Source organism: Musa acuminata, chromosome BXJ3-11 (assembly GCF_036884655.1).
Source record: "Musa acuminata AAA Group cultivar baxijiao chromosome BXJ3-11, Cavendish_Baxijiao_AAA, whole genome shotgun sequence".
NCBI lineage: Eukaryota > Viridiplantae > Streptophyta > Magnoliopsida > Zingiberales > Musaceae > Musa > Musa acuminata.
In genome coordinates this window covers 9,741,477-9,757,644 of record NC_088359.1, presented here as the reverse complement: position 1 = coordinate 9,757,644, position 16,168 = coordinate 9,741,477, and the positions used below count along the sequence as shown (strand labels likewise).

The 16,168-nt window shown below is 38.8% G+C and overlaps 1 protein-coding gene across 1 annotated transcript; it reads right to left on the bottom strand.

Moving 5' to 3' along the window:
* Positions 1–8,250: 8,250 nt before the first annotated feature.
* Positions 8,251–14,610, bottom strand: LOC103971228 (nuclear cap-binding protein subunit 2). The gene is made up of 9 exons (XM_009385194.3): positions 14,475–14,610; positions 14,299–14,376; positions 13,973–14,196; positions 12,129–12,267; positions 12,003–12,036; positions 9,992–10,096; positions 8,825–8,878; positions 8,541–8,644; positions 8,251–8,446 (listed from the first exon to the last, which is right to left on the bottom strand). The coding sequence occupies exons 2-9, from the start codon at positions 14,314–14,316 to the stop codon at positions 8,372–8,374; spliced, it is 753 nt and encodes a 250-aa protein (XP_009383469.1). The 5' UTR covers positions 14,317–14,376; positions 14,475–14,610; the 3' UTR covers positions 8,251–8,371.
* Between the last annotated feature and the right edge of the window lie 1,558 nt (positions 14,611–16,168).

Genomic DNA, 16,168 nt, shown 5'->3' with positions numbered 1-16,168 from the left:
CACAAAACCAAGATAAAACATACTACCATGTCTCTATACAAGTATGTAAAAGCAACGAATGGTTTGTTGAACGAAGTTGTTGTGGGTGCATGACGACTGTTCGTGACATTCTCCCCCACTTAAACTGTCGACGCTCTCGTCAACACTTGTTGGTAATTGTTGATGACTGCTTCTTTATGTCGTATGCTGTTTTCGAGCTCCCAACTAGCTTCGGTTCAAGGAAGCTTTCGCCACTTCACAAAGTACTCGGCCTCCTCGGCTCCATTTGGTAGCTTTATCTTGCGATCCGCTAGAATGGTTTCAACTCGCTTCTCATAGGAGGCTCTGGTGGGGGATAGCCAAGTTGGAACACTTCGGGAAGCATTTTGCGGATTTGAGTGATAGGCTTTTAAGTTATTAGCATGAAAAACATTATGAATTTTGAGCCATGCTGGTAGCTATAACTTATAGAAGACATTGCCCACCCTGTTGATGATTGGGAAGGGCCCTTCATACTTGCGCACCAATCCTTTATGTATTTGTTGGCAAGTGGGGAATATTCAAACATATTCCTCCACATCAGTCCCCATCTTCGGCCAGTAGAAGACCCTCTCCACGAGAGCCAAGGTTCTGTGAATACTTGGATGTCCAACCTAAAGGGAATCGTGACACTCTCTTAAGAGTTCATGCCTCAAATTATCCACTCGAGGAACATAAACTCTATTCCCTTTTATGTAAATGAGTCCCTCCTGGATCCAAAATCGTCGTGCCTTGCCTTCTTTGATGAGTTGTATCAGGGTTACTACCTGGGGATCACTGTACAATCCATCCTTGATTTTGGAAAAGAAGTTAGAGTGCAATTGACTAGCTTGGTCTCTGCCCTCCAATTGTATGGCATTCACTCGCTCCACTTTCTGGCTCAATATATCGGCCACGATATTTACTTTTCTGGGCTTGTACTCCGTTGCCATATCAAACTCAGCTAGGAAGTTCTGCCATCGTACTTGCTTTGGGGAGAGTTTCTTTTGAGTTTGGAAGTAGCTCAAAGCAATGTTGTTTGTCTTCAACATAAATCACGATCCGAGAAGGTAGTGCTACTAAACTCATAGACAGTGGACCACCGCTGTCATCTCCTCGTGCACCGAATATCGCTTCGTTGAGCTTGTAGCTCTCATAGGCCACCAGGTGACCCTCCTGCATGTGTACTCCCAATGACAAAATCTGAAGCATCTGTATGGATTCGAAGGGCTCCCCATAGTCCAATAATTTAAGCACCGGTTCTTCCAACATAGCAACCTTTAGATCTTGGAAGGTAGCTTCACATTTGTCGGACCATCTCCAAGGCTGCTCCTTCTTCAACAACTCCATTAGTGGAGTTACGTGCTTCGAATACCTAGCTATGAAGTGTCGATAGTAGTTGACGAAACCAAGGAAGGATCTCAGCTTCGACACCTTCTTTAGAGTTTGCCATTCTGCAGCAGCTTGCACCTTTGATTTGTCCATCTGAATGGAACCATCACCGATTTGATGCCCCAAGAATAAGATCTCTGTTTGAGCAAAGTAGCACTTCTCCCTTTTCACAAACAAAGTGTTCTCCCTAAGAACCTTGAAAATTGTCCAAAGGTGCTTGACATGCTCCTCGAGCGTTTGATTGTAGACGACGATATCATCCAAGTAGACGACCACAAACTTATCCAAATACTCTTTAAATAGTTGGTTCATAAGAGTGCAGAATGTGGCTGGAGCATTAGTTAAGCCAAAAGGCATCACCAAGAACTCAGACGCTCCATGTCTGGTCATGCAGGTAGTCTTCGCTTCATCGCTTTCAGCAATGTGCACCTACCATTACCTCGACCAGAGGTCGAGTTTGGAGAAATACTTTGCTTTGCCCAATTGGTCGAATAAGTCCGCGATGAGCGGGATGTGATACTTGTTCTTCACTATCACTTTGCTAAGGGCTCGATAATCGATGCATAGTTGGAGGTTCCCATCTTGTTTCTTTTAGAAGAGAACTGGAGCTCCGAATGGTGCTTTGGAACTGCGGATGAGACCACTGCTTAGCAGTTCATCTAACTACTTTCTAAGCTCTACCAACTCTAAAGGGGAAATGTGGTAGGGTGGTCTCACTGGAGGCTTCACTCCTGGCTCCAGCTCGATATGATGATCCACGCCTCTACGTGGCGATAGAGTCTTCGGTAACTCAAGTGGCATAACGTCTATGAACTCCTTCAGAATGTTTGCCTTGTATGGTTCCCTTCTCCTTATCAAGTGGCTCTAGCTTCACAGCAGCCACGAATGTTAATTCGCCTTTTCGTACCCCTTTCTTCAGTTGCAAAGCCGATATTTGTTGGGGGTCCCTAGTTCCTCTCTGAGAGAAGGGAACCATACAAGGGTCGTCACCTCCCACCATACATAGGGAGTTTATGAATAACATTGGCACCAACTTCACCGAATGCATAAACTCCATTCTGATAATCACTTGAAAGTCATCTAGTAGCACCATCATCATATTGGTGCTTCTGCTCTATATTCCGATCTTGATGGGAACTCCCTTTGCCAACCCGGAGATCTGCTTGGCCTCCAAGTTCACTGCCTTCATCCGACTTGGGTTCTTCTCCAAGATCAGCCTAAGTCGCTTTGCTTCTTGGTCGACAATAAAGTTGTGGGTAGTGCCCGTGTCCACCATTACACGAGTTGTTTGGCCATTGAGCTTAATGTCCACATACATCAATTCACTACTCTCTGCTTTCTATGGCTTTGGCTTCATGTTCTCTCCCACTTGACTCCGTAATGCATTCAACAAATGCATTGCTCCCATTCGAGGACCTTGCGACTCCTCATCATCGCTGCTGGATTCTAAACTACTTGAACTAAGGGTGATGGCTTTGCCCTTGTCTGATTTGGGGGGATGGATGGAAGCTGTTAAAGCATTGTGTGCTTGTTTCTGTGGGCACTCCCTCACCATATGCGGCCCTCCACACAAGAAGCATCTGCCAAGTTTTGAGGCTTTGCCTTTTGAGCTTGGCCCTTTATGGGCGTTGTAACTCTAGAAGTGAGTTCTGCCATGACTTCGTGCATATGTTACATAAAGTCTTTGGTATCATCCGTCAGACGATCGACTAGGGCTTCAACCTTGTTGATTTGGGATTCAGCTTCTTCTTGCGAGCTCTCTACCCCAAGAAGCCTTCGTTGGCCTTGGTAGAGTTCCTCCAAACTCGCTTCAAGAACATCTAGACGGGTTTCCGCTGCTGTGAGTCTCTCATTATGGCTCTTTTTCCCGGTTGGCGCTCCAGATTGCGTCTCCTCCGCCCGCGGAGAGTAGCCAACCTCTCGCTCATCATGTTCGTTGCCACGATCCTCCAGAGCAGCTCCACCAACATGAGAGCGAGTTTGCACTTGTAGCCCACCTGTGGCTGCTTGGGGCAATGGTCTAGCTTGCCCCACCTTACTCGATTCGCCACGATGCTTGGCCATGGTGAGATTACGAAGTTTCTTCACTACTTGCTCGAATTTCTTGTTTGCTCTGATACCACAATGTCACGGACTTAGCTAGAATTGTCTAAGTCATGAGACACCTTGTAGCAAAGTCGCGAACTTAACTTGAGTTGCCTAAGTTGCGAAGCACCCTTACGCCAACTTCTTGGACTTAGCTGGGATTGCCTAAGTCATGACGCATCCTTGCGATATGCATCCGCAAAGGGTCAACCAATTTGTAACCTCACTCAGGTCCCGAAGGACATGTAAAAGAGAAAGTTGATTAGTTCGAAAACGAGCGACGGATAAGTCTCGACGTCTTGCGAAAAGGAAAGCTTTACAAGCAATTCAGTAAGCACCCTGAGTACAAGAGAGAAAAGAGAGGGAAGGAGAAAATAAAGACTTTAGAAGGTAGAACGAATAGTTGCAAGTCCACAAACAATTGCTCACTAGGTGCCGGGCAACCCTATGCCACCCGGGGGGTTCTAAGGTGCCGAGATGGCTGACGTTTCGCGTGCAACTGCGGTGTGCAAAAAACAAGTCATGGCATACGAAAACGGAGCCATTTTGGGGTAGTTCGGCCCGGCACGACGAGCGATTGCACTGCAGCGCTACGAACTATCATTGATTATATTTTTCAAGCAAAAACACATAAAACCAAGGCAAAACATGCTACCATGTCTCTACAAGCATGCAAAAGCGACGAACGGTTCATTAAACAAAGTTGTTGCGAGTGCATGACGACCGTTCGTGACAGTGCAGTAGCTACGACGACTATCGTTGCATGCGACGATTGCAGCAACATCATTGCGACATTGGTTGGCCATGACTGATGTCAACAAGACGCTGAAGGCCAATGAGTGCCTGAGCGAAATATTGGGCACAACCACGCACCGTGGTAATAATGGGATTGTTAGGCAAAGTTGAATCTCGAATTTTGATGATGAAACCAATTGATAATTGTTTATGTTTTAATCTGCGTTTTGAGTGACGCAGGATGCTTTGATCAGGATAAGACAATTAAAGCAGGAAAAATCATATTGGGCCGGAGGAAAACATGTCAGAAGATTGGACGTCGAGCCGATGGATCGGTCGACGTATCGACAGAAGGCTTCAGGCCATGGATTCGGGCATCAAGCTAAGAAGAGCGGATATTGCGCCTGATAGAAGATAAGATTTCCCCAACTATATGAGGAAATCTCTCTATTCTGTTGAGAAAAATCCTCTATTATGTTGAGGGAAATCCTTTCTCCTAATTTGTATAAATAGGAGAGGGAACATGTTAATGTATTGAAGTATTTTCATTTCTTCAATAAAGCTTCTTCACTTCTTCAATAATTGTTCTTATCTTCTATTCTTTTCATCATGGTATCAAAGCAGTAAGAAAAACGAAGCTTCGCTCTTGCCTTTGGCCGGCGACCAACGCCGCTGCAGCCACATTCCTAAGAGGCTTCACAACCAATCCTCATCTTCCTCATTGCGGTAGCCTTCGCTGCCTTCGTTGATCTGCTAATAGTCGGTGGACTTAAGGAGAACGAAGGGAATGCCTGTGCCCTCACAGCAACAGCAATCGCAACAGTAGTAGCGATCTGCTCTTGCCCTACTCACGAAGTCTCTCGCTTGTAAACAATTCTTTGCATCGATCCAAGATTGGTATCCTTATCAGGAGCACCATCTTTCTCCTAATTTGTATAAATAGGAGAGGGAACATGTTAATGTATTGAAGCATTTTCATTTCTTCAATAAAGCTTCTTCACTTCTTCAATAATTGTTCTTATCTTCTATTCATTTCATCAGCGCTAAGGATATCGGAGTTGCAGAGTCAACTGGCCGATTGGGCAATAGACCGCAAGAGAGGACGATGCGCCGAAGAATCGGACGAAGCGTCGAGAGACCAATGACATGCCGGACAACATGATTAATGCTTAATATTAATTATCTAGATTGAAGTATGTTTTTACATGTGCAGGATTAACTACGATAGCAAGGCATGAAGCAAAATGAAGTCCCGAAGTCAAGGACACGACTTCGTTGGGAGTTCGAGAGTTCGTCGGAAGTCCAGATGTTCGTCAGAAGTTCTGGCGGAACCAACTGAGAAGTCTCGAAGCTTGCCAGAGAAGCTCGTCGGAACTTGCCAAGAAGATCATCGTGAAGTCCAAGAGCTTGCCGGGAGTCCACCAGAACATTGTCGAGAGATCGTCGGAAGTTCGCCGGAAGATCACCGGAAGCTCGCAGAAGAATAGACTTACGGACTTGTTTAGCTCAGATTATGTCTTAGGAATCGTAGTTAGCACGTAATTGGGTTTGGATTTGGGCCAACCCAATTAGGGGCCAGCTAGGCCCATGTAAGGATTATGTTGGGCCTAATAAGAGGCCCAAACAGTGCCCCAAGAAGTCTCACCATCGTGACAGTCTTCGAGATTATGTCAAGCGATGGTACCGCCAGTCTGGGCGGTTGTACCACCCCTGGCAGGGTGCTAGGCAGTGGTACCACCCAGCACTACCCCCTAGGCGGTGGTACCACCTAAGGCAGTGTTAATGTCAGACTAACACTGGACAATTGTACCGCCCAACGCAGGTTGTGGTACCGCCTGTGCCCGGGAAACCCGGGATGGGAAAGTTTTAGGCTCCAAGTTTGAATCAACTTGAAGCCCATAAATACCCCTCTCATCCCTGGTTAAAGCACACAAGCACAGAGTATTCAAAAGGCTGTTGCAATCTCTCTAGAAATTCCCTCCTCAACTCTAAATTTAGAATTATGTAAGAGGAGTGTGAGTGCTTGTAAGGGTTATCTCCTAAATCCGTGAAAAGGAGAAGAGGGGTGTAAAAGGTGGTTGGTCTTCGCCTATTGAAGGAAGACCTCTAGTGGACGCCGGTGATCTCATCGGAGGAGGAAGCCGAAAGTGGATGTAGGTCACGTTGACCGAACCACTCTAAAACTGTTGTGTTCTCTGGTTTGCATTTTATTCTTGCTATTACCTTACTACAAACCTCTTTAAGTGCTTACTGCCTTCAATTCATTTACGAACGTGTTTCAAGTTAAGATATTTCCGAGATCGATTTTCAATGTAAATGGTTTTATCGAAATGAGACTATTGAAGATGTAATTTTTACCACTGCACTAAATTCACCCCCCTCTTAGTGTCGACTCTTGATCCTAACAGGCAACACATGTGGGCACGACGACACAGCATAGCATGGTGGCGCACAGCTACATGTGGACGTGACGGCATGGTGCGACGATGGTGAGGTCGTTGGTCAATCACTTGAGAATAACAGCACCATCACGATTCGTGCGCAAGCGAACGTTCGATGCACCACTGGTGAGACCCACTGTCGATAGTTAATAGATGTATTTTTCTCTTTTTGACCAAATGAATATTTTTATCCATCATAAATCAAACAATTTCTATCTGTATATTTTAATTCATTTTTTCAATTATGCCCTTTAAAAATCAAATAATTTCATTGCATATCCCATGAAAAAGTATGGTTTTACTTTTCAAAAATTAAAAAAAAATACTTATGCTTTTTAATTATAAAATTAATTAATTTATTTTATTTTAATTAAAAAAATTTTGATCGAATTTGATCCGTGTATTTCCATTGCTCAATTGAATTTAGATTCCATCAATCAAATTTTGACAAACCTAGTTAGGTGAATGATTGATCCAAATGTACGAACCCAATTCTAGACCTATTTAATTAAATAAATTGGAATTTAAAACATCGCAATTGACGCATCTAGAGATTCTTACTGCCTAAAACCGACAATGACATATCACACACGTGGAACTAAAGCATTATAGAGGTGATCATACACGTTGACACTTGAAGCGATGATAACAGGTCACACGTGTGATTCATCCCTCCACTATAATAAAACTGAATCCGCACATTAAATCTAATCATGAAAGATTCCTTGATTACAACGCAATCCCCAAGTGTTTCGTTGACTACAACCCAATCAACCACAATATGATCGAATTCAACTATAAAATATCGTCTCGACTATAATGCGACCCCCTACTGTAATACGATGAAATCCAATGACAAAATATCCGTCGACTACAAATACAACCGAATATAAACATGAAACATCCCCCAACACAACTGAATCCAAGTATAAAACATTCCTGGCCACGACACGATCGAATCCACACCAACACCCTTAGATCAAGCAAGAAGAATCCTTTTGAGTACGAATTCACTAGCATTGACATATTCCGCATTCCTCGCCTAGTTTTGCTTTAGATGCTCGATTAGGGGTTTTTTGTGATATTAAATGTTTTCTTGTAAATGAAGAAAAATACTCGTTTTTTTTTTTTTTTTGCCTCCAAAGTTACTGACGGAACCTACGCCCAGACACCCATAAATGGAAAACTGAATCCATGTTTAGTGCAAGAGTTACTTGTCTCATAACCTGAAAAGTATGTAAACTTCGTAAGCAACACAAGTTCAATTGGAAATCTTGAACATTTTTACTAGGGGAACAGCAGCGGTTTTTGTTGTATGCAAGAACCAAAAGTCACATCACACACATGTTACTCGGGCATCGCACGACCAACATAAGTTATATAACTACTTGAATCCTGTAGGATACAAAATGGTGTTCTTGCTCATGACCATAAAGCAAGCAGGCCAAAGGCAAAATAACCTAAGTTTTTTTTCAAAAAAAATTAAATAAATCAGTTGGTAGATTCTTTTGCAAGTCTAATAAACTTTTGGTTCCATAATATGGTTAATCAACCAATGTCAATTAATTAATTAAACTGCTGATTGCTAAACATATCAGAATGAGAACATAAGTGGCCAGTGTTTTACTAAAGCAAAGAGTTTTAACATTTTTCCAGGAAATAAATATAATCTCGATAATCAACAGTCCAAGTAAATATCTTCAGAAATTCTTCTTTACCTGTCAACGCCGTCTTTTCTGATCATCATCATCTTCGTCATCAGAGTCACCACTCTCTCGAAATCGAGGGTTCTTCTCCTGAGGATGTAAAATGAGTTTCCCTAATGGCAAAGAAAAACAATTCATGCCAACTAAGCAAAGAAAAAGATTTGCTTCATGGAGTAATGAATACCGGTCTTGAATCATGATCAGAGCTTCTCCTTGACTCATAACCTGATGTTCTTCTTGACATTTCAGATGCAGAATGCTCATCTTCCCTATTCCGTTTCCGATAATCTATTCACATTCAATGGATATCAAATATGTACTTCCATGTTTCAAAGCAACAGAAATACTTTACAATACTGAATGCACCATAAAACAAAACATGGAAAGCACCGACATTCAACATCTTTTTCATGACTGAACCGTAATGGAAAATAAATGTCACAAGATGATCAATCTGTAACCATATACCTCTACCATGCCGATGTGAACCACCATGACCATAGTCTCCACCATGCCTACCATCTGTAGTTGGATCATACAAGTTAGAATTGCGAAAGAAAGGTAACAAAAGGACTAATTATTCTAAGACATGTAAACATGAAACGTTTTGTGACATTTCACTAAACATAGCTAGCCAACCAAAGTGACACTCTTCTTTGACTCAGCAAACTGAACCTTAACAAACTCAGTGATAGATAAATTGACAAAAACAACAGCGGGAAATTGTAAGCACTCTACATGATTGGCTTACCCAACATGTGTACTCGTGTTATATCCTTTGTGGACAAGGTCTGTCAGAGTTTGATCATCTAAGACTCTTCCTGCTTAAGCTTCACTTAACTAGTGAAGACCCACAATGCTAATAGTTCAATTAGCAAATAATCTTTTCCACAAGTTCATCTCTTGCCTGAACTAGTGCTCCTAGAAACTTTATTTTCCACCAAATTGTTTATCTTTAATCTTCCTCCATCTCAGGCTTGGTCATCATAGTGAAGTCTAACTATATATATTTCATCTACCTAACTTTATCATATCCAGATGTCCATTGGAGTGCATATCCTGTTAGTGGTGACCATATGTCTTTCATGTCTTCGAGCGCCATAAAATATCTCATGCCATAAGTACAATCAACCGGCTTCCTCATGTTGGCTTCAACCGGGTGTTTGATTTTAACTCAACTAAAATCCAAATATTAAATATCATATAATACCATATAAAACATGAGATTGACTACAAGTGATGATGATTAAAATAGCCACTGAAGCCAAAAAAAGAAAACCTGTAGCCTCTAGCCAAAATAATTTTTTTCAGTAATTCAAACATGATGACCCTGATCTTTTAAATTCAAATAGTCTTGTTTAAATAACTAAAGAAGCCATAAGTCAATTGTTTTCAACAAAGTTCAGCACGTGATGTATTCTCTGAAGAACATCAAGTACAGACAAGCCAAGGCTAGAACTAGAGGCTACAAATGTCAGCAAGTACAGACAAGGAACTAAATAAGAAAAGATTATACAGGTATATGGCACAAGAGAAGGACATCAGGTACAGAAAAGTGAGTCACAAATGCAGTGATTATAATAATAAAAGCCTACTGAAGTGCACAAACAGTTATCTGAAGTGTACAGATCTTACATGGCATAGGTGGTTGAAAAGCACTCAGTGCCCCTGCACCATAATCCACTAATTCTCTCTGTGATTCCAGCTCTCTCTGAACCAGCTTCCCATAGCCACCTCTACGTGATACTTGTTAAGAATATAAGGTGATAGACAAACTACAAAGTGATATTTGTGGTATAAAAATTGTAATCTACCTATTTGTAATGTAATAACATGTATTCCAATGGAATTTCAAAAGCATTTTCAAGAAGGATGCAAAAAACACCTACTAGAAGACAAGTTTTGAACTAGCTTACTAAAAAACAACAAGATCCAACCATTGCAGTTAGACTGTTAAATATGAAAGTAAAATAAAAAGGTAATCAAACACAATAAGGTAGGTTCTTATAAGCAGGGAACCAATATAACCAACTCAAACATTAGTAAGAAAAACAACAGTTCACATGATGGATTTAGGGCTTAGGATGTTTGAAGGCAGTGAGTCACAAAGTTGTCTCCTAGACCTTGCATACTTGTTGGTACTGGGAGTTCCTGGGTAACTAAAATTTTCAGCATTTCTGTTCAAAGTGGGTTTATCAAGAATGATCATGTATATTTATACCACAAGTCAACTCATCCACATAAGGATAAGAGCTAGATTAAAATATTATCTATTGTTGCTAGTTTTTTTACTTGCCTCAAACTTTTGATTAACTCATTAAAACAACAAGAGCTTGTCCTTACACAATATTTTTCTATTACTTCCTATTCTATCAGAAATTTCAAGTATTTTGATGCTTCAGCAAAGGAAAACCATCGATTGTTACATGTCCTTCATCTCCCACCGAAGAGTCACCTCTTAGAATTCTCTCATCTTGTAGCATTACAAACTATATTCAAAGAAAGGAACAACAAATCTAAAAACTAATGAATGTTTACCTTGAAAATCTTGTAGAACTTGCTAATTACTAAAGTTTTAAGAAAGGTCAAATTGTATAATCAAACTGAAATGAAGAGAAATCTAACATAATTACTGTTTGCAATAAGAGGTCTTTTTTTTTGTAATAAATTAGAATCATCCTCAAAGCCCGCTACTAGACGGTATCAGCTGGCAGACAGAACGAGGAGTACGACGGCGAGGAAGAAGAGGCTGCAGCACTCATTGGATGGAGAAGGCATGACAAAGAAGAGAGTTAGACGTGGCGGAACACGAAGAAGCACCCCGTCGGCAAAACACGATAAGGGGAGGGTCCTCGCTTCGTCGGGCGGAACATTGTAGGGTGCCGGTCCTTGCTCCGTCGAGCGAAACACAATAGGGGGCGGAGGGATCCTGGCCCAGGTTGGACTGCTGCTTCCCCTTCTCGCTCTCGTTGTCATCTTGGTCTTCTTCCTCATAGTCACTGAGGGCGACAACGACGGGGGTGCGGGAGAAGAGCTCAGCTTGGGCTGGATCCCCACCAAATCCGACTATCCCGGGAGCATTGCGAAGTGCCTCGCGGGGATAAGTTCGAGCTGGGGATGGAGGCGACCCATCGCATCGTCGCCTGCTCCGCCATCACCCCCTTTCGATCTCTCGATATGGAAAGAGGATGATGGTTTCTTCTTCTTTTAAGAAGAAACCATCCTTGCCAGCTCCCCTGGATGGTTTCTTCTTTTTCTTTTAAGAAGAAACCATCCTCGCCCGCATGCAAGATGGTTTCTTCTTAAAAGAAGGGTGTACAGCTCGGTACATCATATCATACTGTACCGAGCAAAGCCTGATACACCGATACGATACAAAATTTAAAATCTTGGTTATAACAAAATGTTAGGGCTACAAAGAGAATTTTCCTATTCAGCATGTGAAGGTTTACAAGTAAACGGGCTTAGACAATTCTACAAATTAAATTTTAATTTAAAGTGCTTAGGGTCTCACTATATGGTTTTCATGCTTGACAATGAGCAATTAATAATCTAGATCATAACTGACAGAAGAATAAGACACTAAATTCACCATAAAACATATTATTGTAAAATGTAATTACATGTAATTCCACTCAAAGGATATCAGGATCGTAATCAGTACGATATTCATCTCTCACCTATGAAAAGAAACATAACATTGCATTAGGAAAATAATACTCTACTTATAGAAGAACAAGTATTTATAAGAAAAGGATAGATAGATAATAACCTGTCCACCACTTCGACCACGACCCCACTGCCTCCCTTCTTCAAATCCCCAATCAAAATCTACACGTATTGGGCGGTCATCAAGCATTGTGCCACTGATATATTTGACAGCATCCTCAGTATCCTCCCTAGAGTAGTACCTAGGAAAGAACTCTTAATGTAATTAACTGTGGCTCTTAGATTGAATAAGAAGTCTAATGAGAAGAAATGATTTTGTTTCCTCAGAAAGGGAAATGACTATAAATAACTAAAAATCATAGAAGAAAACATGAACAAATTGATGGACATCATACTCTTCAGGAAGAATATTTAAGCCTGCACCTTTTTGTTTATATATCAGCATACTAGCTTAGATATACTTTCAGAAGCCCATAAGGGATATGCACTATAAAGGCAAAAGAAAGCCAAGAAATTCCTGCTTATAGTATAAACAAGAAAATATATGTGTGTGTGTGTGTGCGCGTGTGTGGTACTGTTAAGACAATCTAAAACAAATAATTTATATAAGAAGGATCTTGTCATTCCACAAAGAAACTACCTCAACCTATGTGTTTATGCTAGAAAACGTGATCTTTTTTCGTTCCCTTTTTCTTTTCAAACTTAACATGTAAAATGTTTGTCCAAAGCCAAAAGAATTGGATCACATAAGAATTCCTAAATTATATATAATTCATATCTCAATTTGTTTTAAACAAACATAAAAGACTTGTAGTTGTCTAATATTTATATTTGAGTTCATATCTGTTGGTTGTAACTATTTACATGTTCCTTGTTAATTATATATATATATATATATATATATATATATATATATATATATATATATATATATATATATATATATATATATGTTGGTTGGGTCATACTTGTTAACATTACACCTAAAGAAAAATATTATTTGCTATTTTTTTCGTCTGTCAGCAGATGGAACAAAACAAAAAAAATTAGCAAGGTTTTTTCATCAACATGGCCAATTTGTTGAAGAACCTGAAGTAATTTCCATTACAGACCAACCTATGCTCAACCTGGCTTATTAATGGTAGAGTTGGAAATAGCAATAAACAAGGTGCTTTGGGCATAAGCAAGATCATATTCGCACATAATTCACAAGTAAGGGGGTATTCATGGACTCAAACACAAGGCTATCAAGGTCACGGACCTTGATGAAGCTCAAGAAATGAAAAGGAAGTGTAGCTGACTAGAAGTAGATTCAACTTAGAGTTCTATCTAGTTCATTTCAAGTTACAGTAATGCTTGTTGGCAATTGTTAATTGTTCAGTTTTAGAAAGGGCAAAGATGGGCAATAAAAGGCTCAATTTAACATAGTCACTTTTAATATCCAACAGCAACAATCCAAATAACTTGAAAATGAATAAACGTTAACCATCTCAAAAGCATAATAAATTAAACAAGGGAAAGGGTTTCCAATACTGCAAATCCAAACATAAAAAATCCGATGAAAACATGAAAATTGTAATAAATCCAATCAACAGTTGCCATAAATCTAATTCTACATTCATGGAAATGCACGCCAAGTATTCCCATATTGATCTCAGCTAGGAGTCTCCCTATTGTCGAGGCCATTGTCTGCTTACCCATATTACGACTACTAAGTCCATGGAACTAAAGGCAAGACAGGTAAGCCACTAGCTTATTTCTAAATTTCGATAAAATCAAGTCTAGCTAGATCTTGATTTAGAAAAAAAAAACATCAAATACCAAATATAGCAACCAAAAGTTGGAATCTTGAGAAGAAAACCCCATGTAGCAAAAACCTAGTATAATGCTCAAGTAAAAAGTCGGTCACCGCAAAGCTTCAAACAGAGACGGAGGAACACATATTACAAGACGAAGCAGAAGCCACAGGGGGTTTTGCTGTTTTTATCCAGCCCCATGATGATCTTCTTGATCTCTCCAGCGCGAGAGAAGAGCTCGTACATCTGCTCCTCAGTGGTGTAGAATGACATGTTGCCGACGTAGACCGTCGTCGAGGTCTGCAGCGCGCCCTCATACTCCTCCTGGTTGCCCGGAAACCTCCTGTCCCGGTACGCCGATAGCTTGGCGAGATCCTGTCGACAAGCAAACGGGGAGGAAATCAATCAAACAACCCTGAATCAAAAGGAAGAAAAGGCAGCGAGACAAATTATCGTCGAACTCGAAGTCCCAACGACCTTGAACAAAGAAGCCATCTGCTAGGGTTACAGGAGCATCAGATCAAGAGTAGGATTCCGGTCGGTCTACCGATCAAGCTTGAAGACGACAAATGCGCGCGAGTTAGAAAGAGAGAGAATCTAGGGTTTTAAAGAGGGAAAACTTGGAAGCGAGCATAAAAGGGGCGAAGCTTAACTGTAGGAGCGTAAAGGACGAAGGGAGGAGCGAACACAGCACAGAGAGAAAGAGAGAGAGAGAGAGAGAGAGGCCCCAACCCCAAATGCATACAACTAGTAGACTACTTTGATATTACAAAAAGAAATTTAATAAAATATTAAATTATCAAAAACAAAAAATATAAGATCATCTTCAAGAGTTCCACAAATGTCCTACTATGTTCATGGGGAGGACAAAAATCAATAAATATCATGATAAATAATAATTTAGAAAAAAAATATAGTAAATATAAAGAGATATATGGGAGTTTTGGTTATTGGGAGAAAAATTGAAGATAATAGTATGATTTTAGATTTTATAACTTTGTATGATCTTATAATTATTAATATAAAAATTAATATTTAATTATTCATAAGAGTGATCATAATTATAATCAAATGATTTTTTTTCACTAAAATGATGTAGAAAGTTATTTGTATGAATTATAAAATTAAATAATATTAGATATTTATTATAAAAATAAAAAAAAAATTATTAGAACTAGATGATCGAATTTTAAAAATAGTAATGTAAATACTTTTAAGCATAAGATTAAAATGGATGTTAATTGGAATTTAGAAGAGGATAATATTAATATTGTTTGGACTAACAACGGTTAATAAGATTAAAAGCTAATGAAAAAAGATTTTATATAAATTAAGGATAGAGGTGTAATCTTAAGAATGAGTTAGTGGTAGTGTGAAGAAGTTTAAAAAATAATTATTACTAAAAATATCATGTTTTAAAGATTGATAAAATTAAAAAAATAGAAAAAACCTAAAAGATATAAATAATCTAAAAAAAAGGCTAAAAATGATTAATATGATAAGATATAAAGCATATGATAAATTTTATAATAAATTAAATACTAAAGATGATGAAAAAGATATATATCAAATTACTAAGGGTAGGAAAAAAAGTGTAAGGATTTAGGTAATTTTAAATGTATTAAAGATGAAGATCAAAGAATATTTATTAATGATAACGGGACTAAGAAAAGATAAAAATTATTATGAATTATTTAATAAATATTCCACATAGTACTTAAATTAAATGATAAATAATAGTAATAGATTTAATCATTATAAATTTATTTATAAAATTAAAGTTAATGAAATAAGAAACATATTAAAGAAGATGAAAATAACAAGAGTATAAGGCCTGTTGGTATCTGAAAAACTTTATGAGATAAAAGAATAACTTGGTTAACTAAATTATTTAATAAAATTATGAGATTTGAAAAGATGTCTGATAAATGAAGAAAGAGTTTTTGGTGCCAATTTATAAAAATAAAGGTAAAATATAAATTTATTTAAATTATAGAAAAATTAAAATCATAAGGTGAGTTTTATGCTTGGAACAAATATGATAATGCTTGAAACAAATATCTCTGAATATCAATTTGATTTTATGCTTGGAAGATTATTTATATAAGTTATTGATTTATTAATATAATTAATGAAAAAATATATGGAGAAAAAGAAAGATTTATATATGATTTTTATTAACTTAGAGAAGGCCTACAATAGAATTACTAAACATTTATTATGGTGAGTTTTAGAAAAGAATGATGTATCTACTAATTATATTGATATTATTAAATATATATATATTAATGCAGCGATCAGTGTTAGAATTATAAGAAGTGTGTTTAGTGAGTTTCCTATTAGTATA